Source organism: Poromitra crassiceps, assembly GCF_964638095.1.
Source record: "Poromitra crassiceps genome assembly, chromosome: 25".
NCBI lineage: Eukaryota > Metazoa > Chordata > Actinopteri > Beryciformes > Melamphaidae > Poromitra > Poromitra crassiceps.
In genome coordinates, this window is record NC_139649.1 from 7130943 (window position 1) to 7152058 (window position 21116).

Here is a 21116-nt window from a genome sequence, read left to right on the forward strand (position 1 = left end):
GGTTTGAACTACACCTCTCTGTCGCTGACCAGAGCTCAGGGACATTTCATTCTCACCACGTCATTAGAAGCATGGTCCGCTTGTGAAAGCCAGGTGGACTTGTCTCCTAATGAGGACTCAGCCATGGTGTGAGCGGTGACTGGCGGAGGTGTCGGGCAGAGAGGTGCTAGCGCTGGTCCAGGACACTGATACTCTTCTCCACTGAGTAGCACCGGGATGGCATCATTAGAGGGAGAGACAGATGAAGGGACAGTGGGCTTAACTGTGTTCACTGGAGGCAAGAAGGATGTTCAACAAGACGGTGAGATGGTAATGATATACGACATAGTTTGGTCTCGCAGATCAAAGAGGTCAAATTGTTTTTCGTATAATGGCAGTTTCTGTCACGTTTTTGTGCCAACTCGTATTGTTTTCCCCTTATTATAAAAGTCCCAACCAGTGGCGTGGCACGGGGGAAAATTGTGAAAAAGCAAAGTTAAACACAGGTCCTGTAAATATGGCATAATGGGACACACGTAGCCTTCGGTTATCATTTTACAAGCAAAGTCAACCGATTTGATGTGTTGCACCTGGCTGCATTGAAGATTTCAGCTAAAAACACGGGGTAAATTATGTATTTTCATGTCAACTTGGCATCTCCGGGCTTGTGGAGACTTGGATTATGCCAGGTGAGCAGTATAGAAGCATTTTATGTATTTTTTTTTTAATAATCTGTAAATCATCTCTATTAAGCAGTTTTAGCAGATCAGCTCTCCTGGTGGTGATCCGATCGTGTCTTTTCCTGATGTCCAGTACTCTGGACTCTGCAGTACCTGGAAGAGGGGTTCCGTGAGGCTGAATATGGATTGGAGCACTCCAAGCAGAAAAACAAAATCGAAATCATGCACTCTAGGCAATGGAGTTTTTTTTATCCCATCCTGGCTCTGTGATTACCTTTTCGAAGGCTGTTATCTTACATGAACGTGAGAAAAAGTTGTGAAAGGCATAGAATGAAGGCATCGGGCCAGACATTTAGAATGCTTGAATGTTATTTGTGATTAGTGCCGCCATGTGCCAAAAACCAAATTCAACTTTGTGCATGGATTAAATGAATAATGCATTAGGACAGTAGGATTTCACTAAAGCCTGTACTCCACTACGCTGCCCACTCATGCAACTTGCTCCATATAGGTCTGACAAATGAGTTGAGTCGTGGAACTGCAGTTGTCGATGGTTCCTCTCATCCTCACTGTTGTGACATCTCTGTCTGAGCTGATATCAAAATAGCCTAGAAATTGTTCACATGGTGTGCCTTTCTCGTTGACATATCTGATAATAACAGTGAGTTGGCACTTGCTGGAAATATCTGTAGTGTCATCCACTTCCCACCACAATAAAATGACATATTATGCTTATTTCCTTGTCAATCTCATCTTGGATGATACACGATGAATACTTTTGATAATGTCATTTTGGATGGTTTTTGACATCCCGGATACCGCTGAAGCTTGCCATGTCAAACTCCACAAATGCGTGCACCAGCTCCACAAAGTTGCCCCTGTTTGAACCATTGAGATAGGTTGATGGTTTGAACTGCCAGCAGACTCATCATGACCCCTAGAGGCCTGCAAGGTACAGGACTGCTGCTATGATGAGTTTCCTCAGAATCTCCCAGCTTCTTCCTGATGTGTTCATTCTGCCGCTTCACACTACTAGCTGCTGCTTGGTCCAGTGCCTCGTCAATGGAGCAATCAATGTGATTTCTGGATTTTCCGTGTCTCTCTAATAGCCCAAGCCAAGTTGGCTAAGCCTTAGCCGCTAGGTCACTAAAGAACCCAGTTGTGGCCCATGGGTTTGTTGAGAGATCAGGTATGGTGGTCAAAAAGAACATGGCCAACGATACAGCTGCTGAAGGTTGACACTGCCAGCTACAGCTAGCCACTTCTGTTCGCACATAGTTCTCACAGAATGTCTGTGTCCCTCCTCTTTTTCTGCTTTTCTGCAAGTCCACTTTTGGAGTAGCCCTCCGATCTGATTCTATCTTCAGCTGTTGCTGAAATGGTAATTTTGTGAAGTTGTTTTTCACCAAAAACAAACAAACTCCAGATGGTATTTTGGTGTAATTTAGCAACACTGGAAAGCTAGCTAATTTTCATGGTTGTTTCTCAAATGACATTTGACATAGGTTATGCTAACCATTCGCACTTTAGCAATCGCAATGACGGTAGCCATATCTGATTGGTTTGATATTTATTTATTTGATCAAAGGAGGCGTATTTGCTGGGCTTCCCTTCCATAGACTTAACATGATTGCCTCCAAGGTGCCCACAGGAAGGCAATACACTGTTTTCACCAGAGACATTGCCTGAGAGTTTCCACACGTTGCGATTCAGGTAGTTTCCCCAATTTGAAGAAACTCAGTGAGAAACGGGTAAGACGCCTGGCAACATGTCATGTAATACAAATACACTACATAGAACGAGACAAAGAACATGTTTGAATGTTTTTATTAAAAGTGACAATGATAGGATAATAGTGGAAGCCTGGCGTTCCTTCCTTGGCATCCAGGAGAAAATGCCACTGGTCCCAACATTTATGTCTTAACTGTATGGAAATAGCAATGGCAAGAAGCCTTCATAATGCTTGGCTAAGATTGATCAATGTTTGTTGACTTTTCAACCTCAACTGAACAGGCCAACACATTCTGCCTTAGTCTTACAACCTCAACTGAACAGGCCAACACATTCTGCCTTAGTCTTACTACTGAATTATATGTCATGTCCTCAACTGTCCTCAACTGAACAGGCCAACACATTCTGCCTTAGTCTTACTACTGAATTATATGTCATGTCCTCAACTGTCCTGGCCAACATATTCTGCCTTAGTCTTACTACTGAATTATATGCCATGTCCTCAACTGTCCTGGCCAACATATTCTGCCTTAGTCTTACTACTGAATTATATGCCATGTCCTCAACTGTCCTGGCCAACATATTCTGCCTTAGTCTTACTACTGAATTATATGCCATGTCCTCAACTGTCCTGGCCAACATATTCTGCCTTAGTCTTACTACTGAATTATATGCCATGTCCTCAACTGTCCTGGCCAACATATTCTGCCTTAGTCTTACTACTGAATTATATGTCATGTCCTCAACTGTCCTGGCCAACATAGTCTGCCTTAGTCTTACTACTGAATTATATGTCATGTCCTCAACTGTCCTCAACTGAACAGGCCAACCCATTCTGCCTTAGTCTTACTACTGAATTATATGTCATGTCCTCAACTGTCCTCAACTGAACAGGCCAACATATTCTGCCTTGAATTATGTCATCTCAAGGCAGAAGTGCAGAAGGTTGTCATCTTCCCTTTGACTCACCTTTGCATTGCTGCATGAATGGAGAGCTATTTTTTGGTCTGACCTTTTCTAGGGCTTGCAGAATTATAAATGGTAAAACTTCACGGAAAGCTGAACTTCTGCAAAAATAATATCAGCTTTACTACTGTGGTTAAAACAAACCATAACACAAAAAGTCTCCAATTTAAACAGGGCCTGTTTCCATTTGCTGCTAATGCCATAGTGTAATTAAAACATAATGGGCTATGCTAGTGAACATTTTACAGAAATAAGGGCAGGCCTAATTTGTATGCTTAACCTTTTATTACAATGTGCATAATAATATATTCTGTTTTCTGCTTTTGCAATTGACTTACTCTACTTACTGTATAAGATCAGTCACAAACATTGCCCTGTTGAAAGTGGTTCATGTTCCACATCCACAGTGGTTATTTTTTCTACAGTACGGTTATGAGTTCATTGTTCCTATTTCCATTGATCCAGGACATGATGACATAATGTGGCGAACTGAATCAGAACCAGGGCTGCTGCAATAGCATGCTTTACTGAGCTCCCAATACAAGGATGACTGAAGCAGAGCCGTATAATACAAGAGTTGCGACATTCACTCCAATGGACCAGTTTTTTTTTTTACCTCACAAAAGTTCCCGGAAGTAAGGTTCTGGATTAAGCAGCACCGTCGATTTGCAGCAAAATGGACCGTTTGTGATGTACTTTGAAAGGGTCAGACTTTTAAAGAATCAGATTGTATATTATCAGCTTTATGTTATGCAGTCAAGCCCCCTTCCTGCCTATTCATTGGCTACTGAGTCACGCATTTTGGACCTCCGCTGCTGGCACCACTCTCTTAATACATTGCTCTGGACTGAAGTAATTTGAAGTTATTTAAAGATACACTGGGCCCTATTTTACACCTGACGCAAAGCGCAGCATAACGCCGGGATTGCACTGGTTGCATTTGCGTTGCGTTGCGGCTGTTCTCCGGTTTTGCTCCGTGCTCTGTGCTCCGCCAACACTAACCGGCTGCGTGCAGAGCCCGTCACGGCTCCGCTCCGCCAGACAGCTAGAGTGACGAGACCGACAAGTTCTCCCGGTAAAATCGCGCGAGACAATTTGTATGTGGGATAAATACAACGACAAACAGGCAGAAGATCATTGTTCCCAACTGGAGAAGCAGAGGAGGGGTGGACTTGCTTGGTGTTGTCCTAAATTATTATGGGTCGTGTCATAAATTATTTTGTGGTTTTCCACTTCAATTATGAACTTTTCCTCATACATGTTTGTCCTCTGGCTTGATATTGAATGCTGTAAACACCTCTGCCCTGTTGATTTCATGCCTGGCTCCGCCCAACTTGCTGCAGCTTTGCTCCGTCATCCGTGAAAAATAGAACCCTTGCGTATTTTTTTCGGAGAGCTCCGGATCGTCGGAGCTGGGACGGAGTAGACACACAACACAGCGGAGTAGGTGGGAGTTGACACAATGATTAGAGTGGAAACGTATCGGCTCCGATGCCGTACCGCAGCGCAGACGGACTGAACACGGACCTAGTGGAATGTAGGCGTGAGTGTCGTTGCTAGATTCCTTCCGACCGAGGCCGTTTTCATTTTCCCACCCAGCACCCACGTTGTTTAAATAGCTTAATGTACTTGCGCCCATCTGTGCACCCATGTGGTGTGATCAGGCACATTGTTGGTGCATTGCTATCTCGAGGCTGCAAAAAGCGATTGCGCCATTGATTGACCAACAAAAACCTGGTCTAAAGTCAATGTTTTCCTGCTATTTAACCGGCACATTATTCACATAGTAAGATGCTCCTACATAGACTGGACATAATAGAGTTCATTTGCAAAAACAGGTCAACGCCATTCTTAAAATGAACAAACGACATCTGTTTGATACTCCCTGGAGTGCACATTTATGTGATTTAGGTGATTTATGTGAAAATGATCAGATGAATATGTTTTAGTTATGATTGATAATAAAAAATGTCGCAAAAATAAATAAATTACAGTATAAATACATCAATATATAAAATAAAATGATGAAAAATCCAAATAGAGATACCTGTTTTTGCAAATGAACTCTTCATACAGTATATTAATCGCGGGGGCATAACGCAGCATACACTCTTCTTGTTACAGACACACGGTGTGTTGTGTTATTGTGGTATGTGTTCTTCTTATTTCCACATTACTGTGCAATTTGCTGACATTTATGTGAACCTGTTTACTGAAAGATGAACTTGTTGTTAGAGCTTCTGCAGCAGTAATAGGAAGTTGAGGTTATTCCAGAGTCAAGGCAGGACTTTCCATTAGAAATATGCTCTTTGCAACATATTTTCTATCAGAAATATAGTTTACTAGTATTAATATTGGATCGCACAGTGACCCTCTCTTGCCCCTTACCCGTTTCTGTGTGTTGCTCTCCTGGCCTCCGTGCTGCTGAAAGTGTAGCACAGCGTAGCACAGCGGCTAAGTCTCAGTAAAAACATACGGATCTTTCTTCCCACGCGTTAGTGAGTCGTGGCCATGAGTCGACATAATTACCTCCTTCCCGCCGCCTTAATAAGGCACGGCCAACATGGGATGTCACCAGAGAGGGCTCCCGCTCCGTACGGTACATGTGTCACCCGGATGGCTATTGCCTTTTCCTTTTCGTGCTGTCCACACATAACACTCCTGCTGATGCTGAAGCTTGAAAGGTCACTTTGGTTTTCCCTCTGCTAGCGTTCAAAGGATTTATCGGTGGGAAGCCTCCGACTCTCTCTCTCGACTCTTTGTTTGTGGCTGTGTGTGTGTTTGTGTTTCTCCCCCCCCTCCCAAGAGTTTGATTAGTCTCCTCCACTTAGCCGCCACATTACTTTCATTACAGCACACATGCACACACTGGGGGAAGGCAGGCCACCCTGATCCTTTTCTTTTCTCCATGCAGACGGTGCCCACATATTATTCTCTCTGGATTGGCGCACACAGCCTGCATCTGTCCCTTCCCAGCCAGCATCCCCCTGGTGGCCTAGCATAGCCTCGACAGCTTAATTAAATATCAGAGCGAAGCTAACTCTTCCGCTGCCCACCCGCGAGGAGGAGGAGGAGGAGGAGGAGGAGGAGGAGGAGGAGGAGGAGGAGGAGGAGGAGGAGGAGGAGGAGGAGGAGGAGGAGGAGGAGGAGGAGGAGGAGGAGGAGGAGGAGGAGGAGGAGGAGGAGGAGGAGGAGGAGGAGGAGGAGGAGGAGGAGGGCAACAAAGAGAGAGAGGAAGAGAAGGGTGAGAGACAGTGATGGCAGGAGGAAGGAACATCCTCTTTGCCAGCTGCTGTCATTGGCAAACAGACTAGGAGTTGATTTGCACTCATTACTGGGGGAATGAGGAAGGCCCGGGGATGATGCCGGTCCATGTTAGTCTGATTGCATCTGATGCGACTGGAGATGTTGTGAGATGTTAATCTCGCTCGCTGTGTCCCCAAGATATACAAAGTGGATGGAGACGGAAATGTTTTCCTCTGCCTCTTCACAGTGGCCGTGGGATGATACAGATGGAAGCGGAGGACTGATTATGCAATGATTTGGAGGAGAGGGTTCTCCTACTGTATGACTTCTGGTCTACTACTTCTGATCCACCTTCTGGACAAGCTACTTCTGATTATTGGGGTTGTAGAAGAAAATACATGGTTTATATGCCATATTCACAGAATGTATTGATCTCTCTCTCTCTCAGCAACAACATACATACATACAGTACATACATACGTACATATGTACATACGTACATACAGTACATACATACGGACGGCACGGTGGCTCAGTGGTTAACACTGTTGCCTCACAGCACGAAGGTCCCGGGTTCGAACCCCGGTCCGTCCCAGGTCCTTTCTGTGTGGAGTTTGCATGTTCTCCCCGTGTCCGTGTGGGTTTTCTCTGGGTCCTCCGGTTTCCTCCCACCATCAAAGAAAGACATGTATGTTAGGGTTAATACTCCTGTCAGTGCCCCTGACCAAGGTACTGGCAAAGGAACTGGAGTTGGTCCCCGGGCGCTGCACAGTGGCTGCCCACTGCCCCTAGTTCTAGGAAGGTTCCTAGTAGAGGATGGGTCAAATGCAGAGGATGAATTTCCCCAAGGGGATAAATAAAGGATAACTTAACTTAACTTAACATACATACATACATACATATTGTACATGCATTCATCTGATTCTATCTTTTGCGTGTACAATAGGCTGCTGTGTGGCACCACATGCTCCACATGGGATTAACGTCAGCTCTGTATTACCGTGACCTTTCACTTTACATATCTCATATTGCGTCATGTGACTGGAGCTCTCCGAGACTCTAACGATGTTCATCGGCGTCTTCACTGATTAGTTCCGGAGATGTGCCCTATATCTCCTCATTCAGTGCAGTGTCTCTGGGTTGATTTTTGTACGTGCTGCTACACCACCACCTCCTCCTCTGTCCACTCCACCCCACTCTGCTCCTCTCTCATTAAGGGCCAACCTTTACCTGTACGTTAGGGGCCGTCTCTTGTCTTGCCATCCTACAGCTAATGGCCTCCTTGCTCTTTACCGTGCACCGTGTTCACCGTGATCTTTGAGGACGTCATTAGCCTCTCCGTCCATTTCAATGCAGAGTGGTTTTTCATTGCGCCTTATTGGTGAACGTTGGATTATTTCCTCTGCAGATATTGGACCGTTTTCGCCGAAAAGACTGTGAGATGCCAGCGGTGCATATCATCGTTTTTGTATTTGTTTCTTCTTACATGATGAACTTGCTGCTTATCCCCTTAAGCTTCCCCTTCAGCAAATTGCTGCCTTCGGTGTCCATCTATTATTGCTGATCATATCTGGTTGTGTGCTGCACAATAAGCAGGTTTTCTATCAATTACTGGTGCAGCCGGAACCAACACCTGCCTCCCTTTCACCCCATTACCCTCCCTGGCACAATACATGCCTTTAAAATCTAATACAGCTTAGCTTTTAAAATCACATCTTTCATCTAGTTTGGTTTAGCTTTTAAAATCACATATTTCATCTAATGTGGTTTAGCTTTTAAAATCACATCTTTCATCTAATACGGTTTAGCTTTTAAAATCACATCTTTCATCTAATACAGCTTAGCTTTTAAAATCACATCTTTCATCTAATATGGTTTAGCTTTTAAAATCACATCTTTCATCTAATATGGTTTAGCTTTTAAAATCACATCTTTTATCTAATATGGTTTAGCTTTTAAAATCACATCTTTCATGTAAGATGGTTTAGCTTTTAAAATCACATTGTTCTTTCTTTTGAAGGTCGTTATCAATGTGTCAATCAATACTCAATACTTTAAATCTAATACGGCTTAGCTTTTAAAAATCACATCCGTTAAATCTAATACGGCTTAGCTTTTAAAATCACCTCGTTTCTTTCTTTTGAAGCTCCTTATCAATGTGTCAATAATACTCTTTAGCGTTTTCCATATCTCACACAGAGGCCACCTCCCTTTTGCTCTTCTAATACTCTAAAGTCATTTCCTGTGTGGCGTCCCTCTCCGCTGCACATGCCCGCAGGACACTCTATTTCATCTTGCTTTGAACTGCCTTTTTTAATTTTGCGCGTTAGCAGTTTTTTATTAACATATTTATTCATTTATGACTCCTTTCAGAGGCCTTTGCATATGAGCGCACCTTTATTCTGGCTCTCCCCCCCCTCTCCATCTCTATCTCTCTTAGCTCCCAACTCTCCACAGAGAAAAGGCCTCACTAATGCAGTGTTAGTTTAATCCCTGCCAGCCTGGCTGTCACTGGCTTTTCCTCCTCTGGCTCCTGTCCTACAGAACTACATCATGTAGCAGTAGTAATAGCAGCAGCTGGAGCTGTTAGCCTCCGTCATCTCACCAGCTTCTGTCCAGACGCTCTCCTCCACTCTGCCTGAGGAGTTTGGTCTCATCCAGGCAGGGAGGATGAGCTCTTCTCTAGCCCCAAGGTCAAGGTGTCTTTCCTGGCATGGCACGGCGGATTCTCCCCCTCCACTCTCCCTACCGCCCACTTCCCAAAACCTAATGGCAGCCACCTGTCAATGGCTTAAGTCCCCCCCCCCCACCCCCAGATAATAATAACCTTGCCAGAGACCATCTTCCATCAATTGTCCTCATTGCTCCATTTGAATAGAGGGGAATTGTGGTCAGGCAGCTGAATAGACAGCTGAGTGGGTCCTCCCCCTGAAGTGTTAGTTCTTGCAAGGTGGCAGTGACAGCAAAGGAGATGCAAGGTGCTTTATGTAATTGAAGCAAGGTCGCTGTTTTCCAACGGTTGTGCAACTGTGTGGTTTCCCTCTTCAACTGTGTGGTTTCCCTCTTCACATAGGTTGAGGCCACGTCTCGTCATAGACGCTGGTTTAGCTGGCTCAGCCTGGCTGGGGGCGGGGTCAGGGTGGGGTAAAAAACCCCGTTCTATCCATTCAGCAAAGTTAGAATTTAGCTGATAGCCCAGCCCAGGCAGACACACGATCGGGGATTTAACCACCGCAGTAAACGCACATCTGAGCAGACGTCTTGTGTTCTGCTCTAGAACCCCCAAACCTGTAGTTTCGAGCCGCAGCACCGTCTTTTGGTGAGTCAGCCCATGAGATATATGGGCGGTTTTACCCCACTCGCGCGCCAGCCGTTTAACATTTTGTGGGCGTTCCCACACATGTCTCTATGGAGGTTCTTATCCACCTTATTTTTGAATGTCCCACTGTAAAATAATGATGGGTACAAGGTCCGGTTTAACCTGACGACGCTGGAAGAGAGAGGGGGGGGGGTTAACGTGACTTGATTGTTGCGAGGAAATGTGTAAGCTGCAACAATCAAGTCATGTTAACCCCCCCCCCCCCCTCTCCCAGTTTCGTTCCGCTTTCCGTTTTTGTTTCGTCTGACGACTTATTTGAGGGACTGTAATAATTGTATCTATCACATCCGCTATTTCTGTTTCTCTTTGAGCAACTCTGGATATTTATCGACGAGATTTTTTGCCAAGCTGTACCTGATTAGTGATTTGCTCCGTTCGCCTGCAGCTTTGAAACATTACAGACGGGGTGTCAAGCTGTCAGCAACAAGGCTGGGAGGATTACACCGGGGAAGAAGCACCCATAAGGCATCAGGGCAGCTAGAAATAAGGTGGATATCACCATCACGAGGACTACACACATACTTTACTTTTACTTTACTTTTACTTTATTGATATTTAGCAGATGCCTTTATCCAAAGCGACATACAACCAGGTTATAACACAGTACAGCAATAAGAAAAACACACGTCACTGTAAGAGTGGCGTCGACATTGTGCTGGATATTGTATGCTAATGGTAACTTTAAAGTAATCCGTTATGTCCATTAATGCTATAGTAATGCCTGTTCTATAATTAGTTGTGCTGCTGCGGGGAATTGTCCTTGTGAAATGCTGAGCTCTGGACTCTAGATCATCTCTTTGTCCTGCATAGGCTCTCCCATCCTTTCACATCCCATTGTCCCATCAGAAGGACAGAGAAGGTCACGCGGGGACTCAAGGTGAAGGGCTGAGCCCACATTTGATGCGCGTGCACAGATCGGATCTCAGCTCAGTGATGATGACACCTGATTGAAGAGGTCTTACAGCCTATCCAACTGACTTTTTTCACTCCTCTCTCTCTCTCTCTCTCTCTCGATGTCTCTCTCTCTCTCTCTCTCTCTCTCTCGGTGTCTCTCTCTCTCTCTCGGTGTCTCTCTCTCTATGTCTCTCTCTGTGTCTCTCACAGATGCCAAGGAGATTGTGCTGAAGGCTCAGATTCTAGCTGGAGGCAGAGGGAAGGGGGTGTTCGACAGCGGCCTTAAAGGTGGAGTGCACCTAACTAAGGAGTGAGTATACACACTAGGGGTGCACCGATCGATCGGCAAGCAATCTGTATCGGCCGATTTTGACCTCAAATATGCGATCGGCGATCGGCAATTTTTTTATATTACTTTTTTTTTTTTTTTTTTTTTTTTTATAAAAAAAAAGCCCTATCACTAATCAGGCTTTCCAACGATATAAAATACAATGCCAATTGGTATTATTAAAGGGGAGAAATAATCGACCTAAAATAACATTTCCAAACTTTCTTTGAGGAGTTTATACTGTATATCAATGATCAGTGATCGGTCGATGATCGGTTGGGCAGATATTTCCCATAGGCAATCGGTGATCGGTGGCAAAAAACGTGATCGGTGCACCCCTAATACACACCTAACTAAGGAGTGAGTATACACCTATGTGCTTTCCACAAAACTCTTTTAGGAGTCGGGCTCGAATGAAAGAGTTTTTTGTTTCTCCTGCGACTGCAGCTTTTAGTGAGAGCAGCTGAAAGAGCTCTCTGAAGATGCTCCCCAGACACAAAGACACAGCAAAGACGACTTAGAAACGCAATCAAACATCCTTTTCTCTCCCAATATCTTGTTTTGGTGAAACTACCCTCAATTAAACTTTGAAAAAAGGGATTTGGCAAGTTTTCCTCTCTCAGGACGGTTGAGCCTTTATGCCACTGCCGAGGTTTAGTTTGTCTTAGCATCTTAGCGTAGCATTTACACAATGGGATTAGCTGTAGTCACAACCAGAATGAATCAGAATCACCTTTATTGGCCAAGTATGTACACATACAAGGACATTGGCTCCGGTTTGCTTTTTAACTCTGTGTAGTACTCTCACACGAAATAAAATAAAATAAAAATTAGGCTCAGGCTAAAACAAACAAGAATCACAACAGATAATTAAACATTAACTACTATATACAATGCAATAATAATAATAAGTGTATGAAAGAGCATCTACATTGTAAGTGTGTGTATGAAGGGAATATATATATGTACAGTATATATGGATATATACAGTTATAGGCAGTTATTGATATAGGCCGTATTAATATTGTTATTTACATGTTTAAATAAGCTACAACACGGACACACACTGGTCTCCATTTTTCAAAAGCCCAAAACAACAACTTGAAAGAGCTTCTCAGGCACTAGAAAGCTTCCATGTAAAAAAAAAGAAAGAAACTGTACTTTCTTAGTGAAGGTACTGTACAGTACCTATTCCTAACAGCCACTACTACCACCTTAAAGGCAAAAAAAAATGTGATTTATGACAATTGTCCCAGACATGCATCATCGTCAGCCTACTTCAGGATTCGGCGATGGCCGGAAACTTTTTCAAAGTGAGATGTGCTGCTGCTGAAGTTCATCGTCCCCAGACAGTGACAGGAGCACAGTTCACCTCCCTCTCATCTATCACAGGACGAGCACCACCCCTGGCTTCATTTGTATTCACTGACTAAAAAGCCGAGCTAAAAGAGGCTCGGCGAAGGGGACGAGGTGTGCAGCAGCCAGAGTGAGGAGAGGAGAGGAGAACATCTCCGCGCTGTGCCAGACCACAGATTCTCCAAAAGCTGCTGCTTTGTCAGAATATGTTACATTAGTGCCCTGAAAGTGCTGAGGCATGGCTCCCTTCAAATGAGAAAGAAAGAATAACTCTGCTGCAGAGTTCTCAAGAATTCTGCTCTTCCTTTCTCTCTTCCTTTCATTTTGTCGATGTATATTTCGTTGGATTGTATGTTTCTATAACCTAATCTTTAATTTAGGCTATTATTAAAGGGATGCGCCAACATTTTGTGAGTTTTTAGACCATTCATTTTGCACTGTGTGCACTGCACCGATGACTGCACAACAGCGCATGCGCGCCTCATGGCAAACGAGGAAGTAACTTCGGTTATACTCTTGTTAGTTCGGTTACTCTTTGTTAGTTATCGGTGTGTGGATTTACTATGAAAATGACTGTTTCACGTAATTTGGGATTATTATTTCATCGCGCGGCGAGTACTAGTACACGAGTCACAACACGTACATGCGAGTGTTTTGTTGTACTACCATTGTAGCGCTAAGCTAAGTAGCAGTGAGGGCTCTACCGCAGTTTGTACTGCACGCAGATTGAAAAGAAAGCCATGTGCATTCTAGTTTTAATATCCGCGATATGGCAAATGTTGCCTAAACTCTCAAAATGTTGGCGTATCCCTTTAAAATGTGGATACCACTGAACCAATCATCTCTCTCCTGCAGCCCCGCGGTGGTCGGCGAACTGGCCAATAAGATGCTGGGTTTCAACCTGACTACCAAGCAGACGCCGAAAGATGGAGTGAAAGTGAAAACGGTGAGCTCCAAAAAGGAGTGATTGCTCCTTCTTGTTTTCTCCCTGCCCTCATTTCAAGGTAATTTGAGTCGGGTAATGATGTTCTGACTCCGAAGGCAGTTTAGATCTATTATTTTCCTTGGCTAGGTGTAAAGCAGTAGCTAGCTACTGTCGTTAACGCCGGGGCTTGTGCTGTTTGGTGTCATGGTTCATTGCATAAATAATACATGGAACGGGGCCCGCTGTGAATTTAAAGTGTTTGGTAAACAACTATTTCTCGGGCGCCGCTAACGAGCAGGAGGAATGTGATTCTCCATACTCGCATGCTGCTGCTGCACACCGCCTCAAAACACACATTTACCAGGTAATGAAGCCTTCCTGGCCTGTGGGTTGTGCCAAGGTCTCTCTCCCACTCTCGCTCTCTCTCTCTCTCTCTCTCTCCTGTTTTCCCCTACACGCCCACTTTCCCTCTCTCTATCCCTCAGCCCACCCCCCCCCTCCACCTCACCCTCCCAGCACACTGAAATATGGCCCCTCCATTAAGGCAGGTAGCCCTCAGCGCTCCTGCCTGCCACCACACAGTTTCACTGGAATCAAATGAGTGCCACACTTCCCATTTTTATCGAAAGCACCTGCGGCAGGGAAGGAGGTTCACAGCCAGTCAGAGGAAAAGGCAAACAAAACAAACACGTGTACAATATAGAAAATAAATGAGATGAGCGTGCTTCAAACACAGACAGCGGCGCAAGTTTGGCCAGCTAATTGCCATATATCAACAATGTCCTCTTATCACCTGTACAGCACAGAAAGCAGAAGCTAGATTGGGCAGAAGGACCCAATAATAATAGACCCTTCTCACGGGGGCCATTTTGTGTTGGAAAGGCAGGGTAAACACAGGTGCAAGCAAAACACTAATGATTGGAATTTGGAACCCCTCATTAAGTATTTTGCTTGCCCCTGTGTTTATTCTGCCTTTTTGACACAAAATGGCCCCCGTGAAAAGGGTCTATACAGCAGGGCTTGGGCCAGATTTTAAAACCAGGAATTGTAGATGAGCTGGCCATTTTCAGCAGCGTATTTAAAATGTTTTTTTTTCTTAAAACTCTTGTTCATGACACATTTTAAACGAACACCAATGAATGTAGTATCATATCTCCCCCAGGCACATCACACAGTGCAGACACAGAATAGAAAAGAGCTATCAATGTTCAGACTCATAACAAGTGGCAATAACAGTCTATCTCTCTCTCCACCAGGATCTCACTCCTTCCCCCCGACACACACGCACACGCACACGCACACGCACACAAACACACACACACACACACGCACACTGTACCTTTGTGAAAGACTTTGGCAAATTTGGACCTATGTTTCCCCCAACTTCCCAGTGGACTAGCATATTCATGGTTGGTTCCTACGTATCTGTCTGGATATCTAGTTTCCGCTGATACCAGAAGCTCCACTTTAGCTTACAAACTGGCTTCGCGAGAGCCCGTCAAACACGGACTGTGCTGTGACATAATTACCCAGGTCCGGACCTTGGTGACCTCATAGCTGTCTATGGCCCTGCTCGCTGGACCACTCAGAGGTTGTTGCTTTCGGGCCCGCGGGCCGGCGCCAATTGAATCGGCCTGCAGTACAGTAAGAGTGCAGTCAGAACCCGGTCTGGCCGGATCACAACCAGATGTCAGTCGTCCACCTGCCAATGGAGCCTGCACCACATGGCTTTCATGTCAGGGCACAGATGGAGGAGATGAAGGAAGATGAGACAAGAGGACGGATGGAGAAGACAACTATAGGAGAGTGACATAGAAGGGTGATGGTAGAAGGTTTTGGGTAATGGACGAGAGCAGGACAAGCGGGTGAGGATAAAGCACGTTTCGTCTGAGTGAACAGAAGGGCCGCAGGGCAGACGACAGGGAACCGGAGAGGAACATGTCTGAGCGACAGCAGGATGAAGAGAGAGGCAGGGAGGCTAGAGAAGACTGTCCATCCTCATTCACAGCTCCATAGGATGGAAGCAGGACATGAGGCCAAGCATGTCCAAACAAACACCCCATCCTGCAAGGCTGCACCCCGTCCACAACCTTCCTGTTTGGTTTTTTGTTTTGCTGCCTACAAGTGTCTTACTTGTCTCCATTTCTCATTCCATCTTTGTCTGTCTGTCTCACTCTTCACTTACCGCATCTCTCTCTCTCTCTCTCTCTCTCTCTCTCTCTCTCTCTCTCTCTCTCTCTCTCTCTCGCTCTCTCCCTCTCTCTCTCTCTCTCTCTCTCTCTCCTCTCTCTCTCTCTCTCTCTCTCTCTCTTTCTCTCTCTCTCTCTCTCTCTCTCTCTCAAATGTTGCCATATAAACACAGAGCCAGCCAATTTGCACTATGGTTTATGTTATAGTGTTACATTTCAGCATTACTTAATACTTGCAGGGTTTCCACTCGTTATGAAATTCCTGGAATATCATGGAACTTTGAGAGAGTCATTCCAAAAAGGGAAAGTGAGGGAATGTGCTAAATATGCTTTTATTTTATACTTTTATTTTGCAACTTGTTTCGCAGTACTAGGAATATTTAAAACTTGTCTCACACATTGATTGCATTCGATGGTTTTCATTTTCACTCCATAGCAACCTGTAGTCCAAACCAGACTGCTGTTGGGCCCTTTAGAAAAACAAAATCAACAAACCTGAAAGTCAAATCTTCCATGATCTTTGATTCCCCGTGGAAGAAAGAAGAACTTGGTTTGGGAAAAGCAAGGAATTTAAATGGGCACCCTTTCCTTTGGTCATCAAAGTCACATCGTTGTTGTAACTGACCCCCGCCATTCCTCCATCCACCCCTCTCTCTCCCTCTGCTGTGCCGTGTCCAGGTGATGGTTGCTGAGGCCCTGGACATCACCAGGGAGACCTACTTTGCCATTCTGATGGACCGCTCCTGTAATGGACCCGTCATGGTGGGCAGCCCACAGGGAGGCATGGATATCGAGGAGGTGGCCGCCAGCACCCCAGAACTCATCTTCAAGGTATTATACCATTAAAGAATAAAAAAAAACATACCTTTTGTAGTATTATTATTTCAGTATATCTGCCTCAAAGACAAGTGCAGAAGTACTGTTTGCAAAAGGATCCAGTCATGTTAATATAATTGATTGATCTTGATCTCTCTGTATAATTGACCAAATTCTGGTGCTTGAAACCATGCCAAGACTCCATTGCCCAGCGGGCCTAACAGATGCAAGCTGTGCTCCAATTTAATTTCCTACCAATTCAATTTGATTTATTGTCCAGCTTTCACGCACACTGTAACAGCTTAACATCACAGACGTACAGTACACACTGTAACAGCTTAACATCACACAGTACAGCACACACTGTAGCAGCTTAACATCACAGAGGTACAGGACACACTGTAACAGCTTATCATCACAGGCGTACAGTACACACTGTAACAGCTTAACATCACAGACATACAGTACACACTGTAACAGCTTAACATCACAGACGTACAGTACACACTGTAACAGCTTAACATCACACAGTACAGTACACACTGTAACAGCTTAACATCACAGACGTACAGTACACACTGTAGCAGCTTAACATCACACAGTACAGTACACACTGTAGCAGCTTAACATCACACAGTACAGTACACACTGTAACAGCTTAACATCACAGACGTACAGTACACACTGTAACAGCTTAACATCACACAGTACAGTACACACTGTAGCAGCTTAACATCACACAGTACAGTACACACTGTAACAGCTTAACATCACAGACGTACAGTACACACTGTAACAGCTTAACATCACACAGTACAGTACACACTGTAACAGCTTAACATCACACAGTACAGTACACACTGTAACAGCTTAACATCACACAGTACAGTACACACTGTAGCAGCTTAACATCACACAGTACAGTACACACTGTAACAGCTTAACATCACAGACGTACAGTACACACTGTAACAGCTTAACATCACACAGTACAGTACACACTGTAACAGCTTAACATCACACAGTACAGTACGATCCCCCCTCCTTAGGACCAGAGAGTCCTTCTCTCTATAATAGTCCGCGGCAGCTTGCCACCACTTAAATGTCAGTGATTGATTAGGAACATCCACTTTGTGTCAAATGACAGTCGAGTGTTTGAGCCTCCTGCTCTCTTTCTCCGTGTCTCCTACAGGAACCCATAGACATATTTGAGGGAGTGCGAGACGACCAGGCAGTGCGCATGGCAGCTAATTTGGGTTTCAAAGGACCTCTGGAGAGACAGGTAATGGGCACACTGGAACCCTCAGAGTCGCACTGCAGAGAAGAGGCAGCAAAGACTCACAACGCGCGCACACACACACACACACGTATGCCCATTCGCAAAGACACACATTCACACAAACAGCCCAAGCTTATGGCTATTAGAGCACGGTGTTTTACGTGACGTGATGTGATGTGTCATTACGCGAGCTAGACTCACTTGCCAGGTGGTCTATTGTCATATTTGAGAATGACACACAAAACTGTACCCGGCAATAAGTTTGAGGACAATGAGACCAACATTTTAGCCCTGTCATCTCAAGGTCACGCTGATCAAACAAGGGAGCAGCGCAAGTCCAAAATTCAGACTGGATGATGTACATTTAGATGTTAGGGTTCATGTTACAGCCATTTGTCTCCATTTGTCTCTTGGCATCATATCGCTAATTTGTTCTTTTCCACAGGCACACTGGCACGCGAAATCAGATTAGCTCAGAATCTTATCACACAGAATCAGTACAAATCAACTTAATGAATCGGCTTCTCAGAAGCAAAACGAAGATTCAAACAGATGTATGAGCGTCAGTTGCATCCCCATAAGAGTATCAGCCTCTTTTGCAGGATATTGAAATTGAATGGGCATTGATTTGATACAGGCAAGGAGACAAATAGAAACTGATTGGTTAAGTGTCTTATCAGTTTGCTTTCAGCACATTTCTGTGTAAAAAGCACATCAGTCGCCAGATGGTTTGATTCAGACATAATTACAGCAGCCGAGCTTCCTTATTCTTTAAACTGGGGACGTATTAAACTAAGTGTCAAAACACTCAAATAGATAAGACAGCCCACATTCTGTACGTACGCCCTGCAGCGTAGTCAATGATAAAGTCTACCGGGCGTCCAGGTAATGTAGCGGTAGGTTCCCTGCCTACCGACACGAGGGTCGCAGGTTTGTATCCACGCGTTACCTCCGGCTTGGTCGGGCATCCATACAGGCACGATGATTGGCTGTGCCTGAGGGTGGGAAGCCGGATTGGGGGTATGAGTCCTGGTCGCTGCACTAGCGCCTCCTCTGGGCGGTCATATTTACATGTTTTCGTATATAGAGGCTTCTATATTTCTGAACATGTCCATTAATGTGCATTGTCCCATCACAATAAACCAATAAAGTAAGTAAAGTAAAGTCAGGGGCACCTGGTCGGGGGAAGAACGGAACTTGTGGGAATAGCACGATCGTCCCACGTGCTACGTCCTACCGGTGATGCTCCCCCCTGTCGGGTGAAAAGAAGCGGCTGGCAACTGCGCATGTGTCGGAGGAAGCATGGTGCTAGTCTCTGCTCTCCCCAGATCGGCAGAGGGTGGAGCAGCGACCGGGGCAGCCAATAGGGCAGCATGGGGATAAATTGGCCATATGAAACAAAAAGTGATCTTTATGCTACAGGCCTAAATCTCTGTTGAATCCATTGAACCATGCGCTATGACTTTATGTTTGTTTGTTACCACATCAGGCCAAAGCTTGCCTGCATGGATTGTAATATAATGAGGTATTTGTCTCACCTTTTGGAAAAAAGGTGCAAATGAAATATTCCATCTCAGCACCGGCACAGGCACATATACATGTGTGCACACAGCACACTCACACAGAGCAGTGTGGTGACGCTGATTTGCCATGTTTTATTTAGTCGGCGCGGGAGGCTGAGTGGCTTTGGCGGGACCGGCTGCTCAGAGCCCAACTGTCGGGTAATTACTGTCCTCTGTGGAACTTACAGGCGGCAGATCAGATTAAGAGGCTCTATGATCTGTTCCTGAAAGTCGACGCCACTCAAGTGGAAGTCAATCCTCTCGGAGAGACTCCCGAAGGACAAGGTACCTCGTATCGTACACAATACTTATCTCTGTGTGTGTGTGTGTGTGTGTGTGTGTGTGTGTGTGTGTGTGTGTGTGTGTGTGTGTGTGTCTCGATGTGACTTCTGTCTTCTGTGTATCTGTTCTGTGACACTATCTGTTTCTTCATTCGCTCCTAACTGCTTTTGTGCGTGTCTGGGTGATGTGTGTACTGTGTGTGCATAATTGGACATATTAATTGTCCTTAAAAACCATGTTGATCCTCCCTAATATTCAATATTGAAACTGACTGCGAGGAAACGTGCAGCTTTCAGGAGGACTTGGAGCATTTCTTCCCTGATGTTCAGAGCTGATAGTTGCTGATTACCTAGGCGGTGCGCACAGCCAGATAGTCCATCTCTGGACTATAATGAGAGGCTAGAAAGGACCGCCTTCAGACATCATTTGCTCCCTCATTTACTCCGTTCCGCGGCCATTGAAGAGTAACCTCTGAGGGCGACCGTATGAATACTTAAGAAAACATCTGATCGGTGAATAGGTAAAGAGCGTTGATTAGTTACCTGATCATATAGCCGCGGGGTGCAGGGCCAAGGCCTATGTGTTCAAAGCCTGCCTTCAAAGACTTTGCATCTGTTTCAATTGTATCCATCTCATAAATGTTCCCCCACTCGAATGGAAACACCTGAATGCACAAACATGATTTGTGGCAGACAGAGAGATGGGGAGGCTTGAGCGCCCCCCCCCCCCCCCCGCTGTCAGTTGGCACAATAAATTGGCAAAACACGACACTAGTGTATATTGGCACTGGCACAGCAGTGACACAAACACTTTAAAATTTCAGTTGCTCAATCATTCAGTTGAGAAACACACCATATATGCTCACGAGGCATACATACATACATAGATCGATACATACATACATACATACATACATACATAGATCGATACATACATACATACATACATACATAGATCGATACATACATACATACATACATACATAGATCGATACATACATACATACATAGATCGATACATACATACATACATACATACATAGATCGATACATACACATACATACATAGATCGATACATACATACATACATACATACATACATACATACATACATACATAGATCGATACATACATACATACATACATACATACATACATGTATTTCCTTGCTAACCGTTGTGATGTGTCTCCCCCCCCCCCCCATATTTACACCAATTTCGAGTTAAAGGGCTAGCTCACCCTAAAATACAAAATACATATTTTCCCTCTCACCTGTAGTGCTATTTATCCATCTACATCGTTTTGTGTTAGTTGCCTGAGTTTTGGAGATATCGCCCGCAGAGTTTCTGCCTTCAATGCAATACAATGGAACTGGATGGCACTCGGCTTGTGGTGCTCAAAGCGCCAAAAAACATACATTTGAAAAACTCAACAGCAATGTCTCTTTCCAGAAACCATGCCCTGGTTATTCAAGATAATCCGCAAACCTTGTTGTGAGCGGTTC

At 44.8% G+C, this 21116-nt stretch overlaps 1 protein-coding gene across 1 annotated transcript in view; it reads left to right on the forward strand.

The window, feature by feature from the left end:
- The window catches only part of suclg2 (succinate-CoA ligase GDP-forming subunit beta), a 187016-nt gene that overhangs the window by 62560 nt on the left and 103340 nt on the right, over positions 1 to 21116 (forward strand). Inside the window, exons 3-7 of the mRNA XM_083660814.1 lie at positions 11086 to 11185; positions 13415 to 13505; positions 16352 to 16504; positions 17682 to 17771; positions 19519 to 19615. Coding sequence (XP_083516940.1) covers positions 11086 to 11185; positions 13415 to 13505; positions 16352 to 16504; positions 17682 to 17771; positions 19519 to 19615 — 531 coding nt within the window. The remainder of the gene's footprint in view (positions 1 to 11085; positions 11186 to 13414; positions 13506 to 16351; positions 16505 to 17681; positions 17772 to 19518; positions 19616 to 21116) is intronic.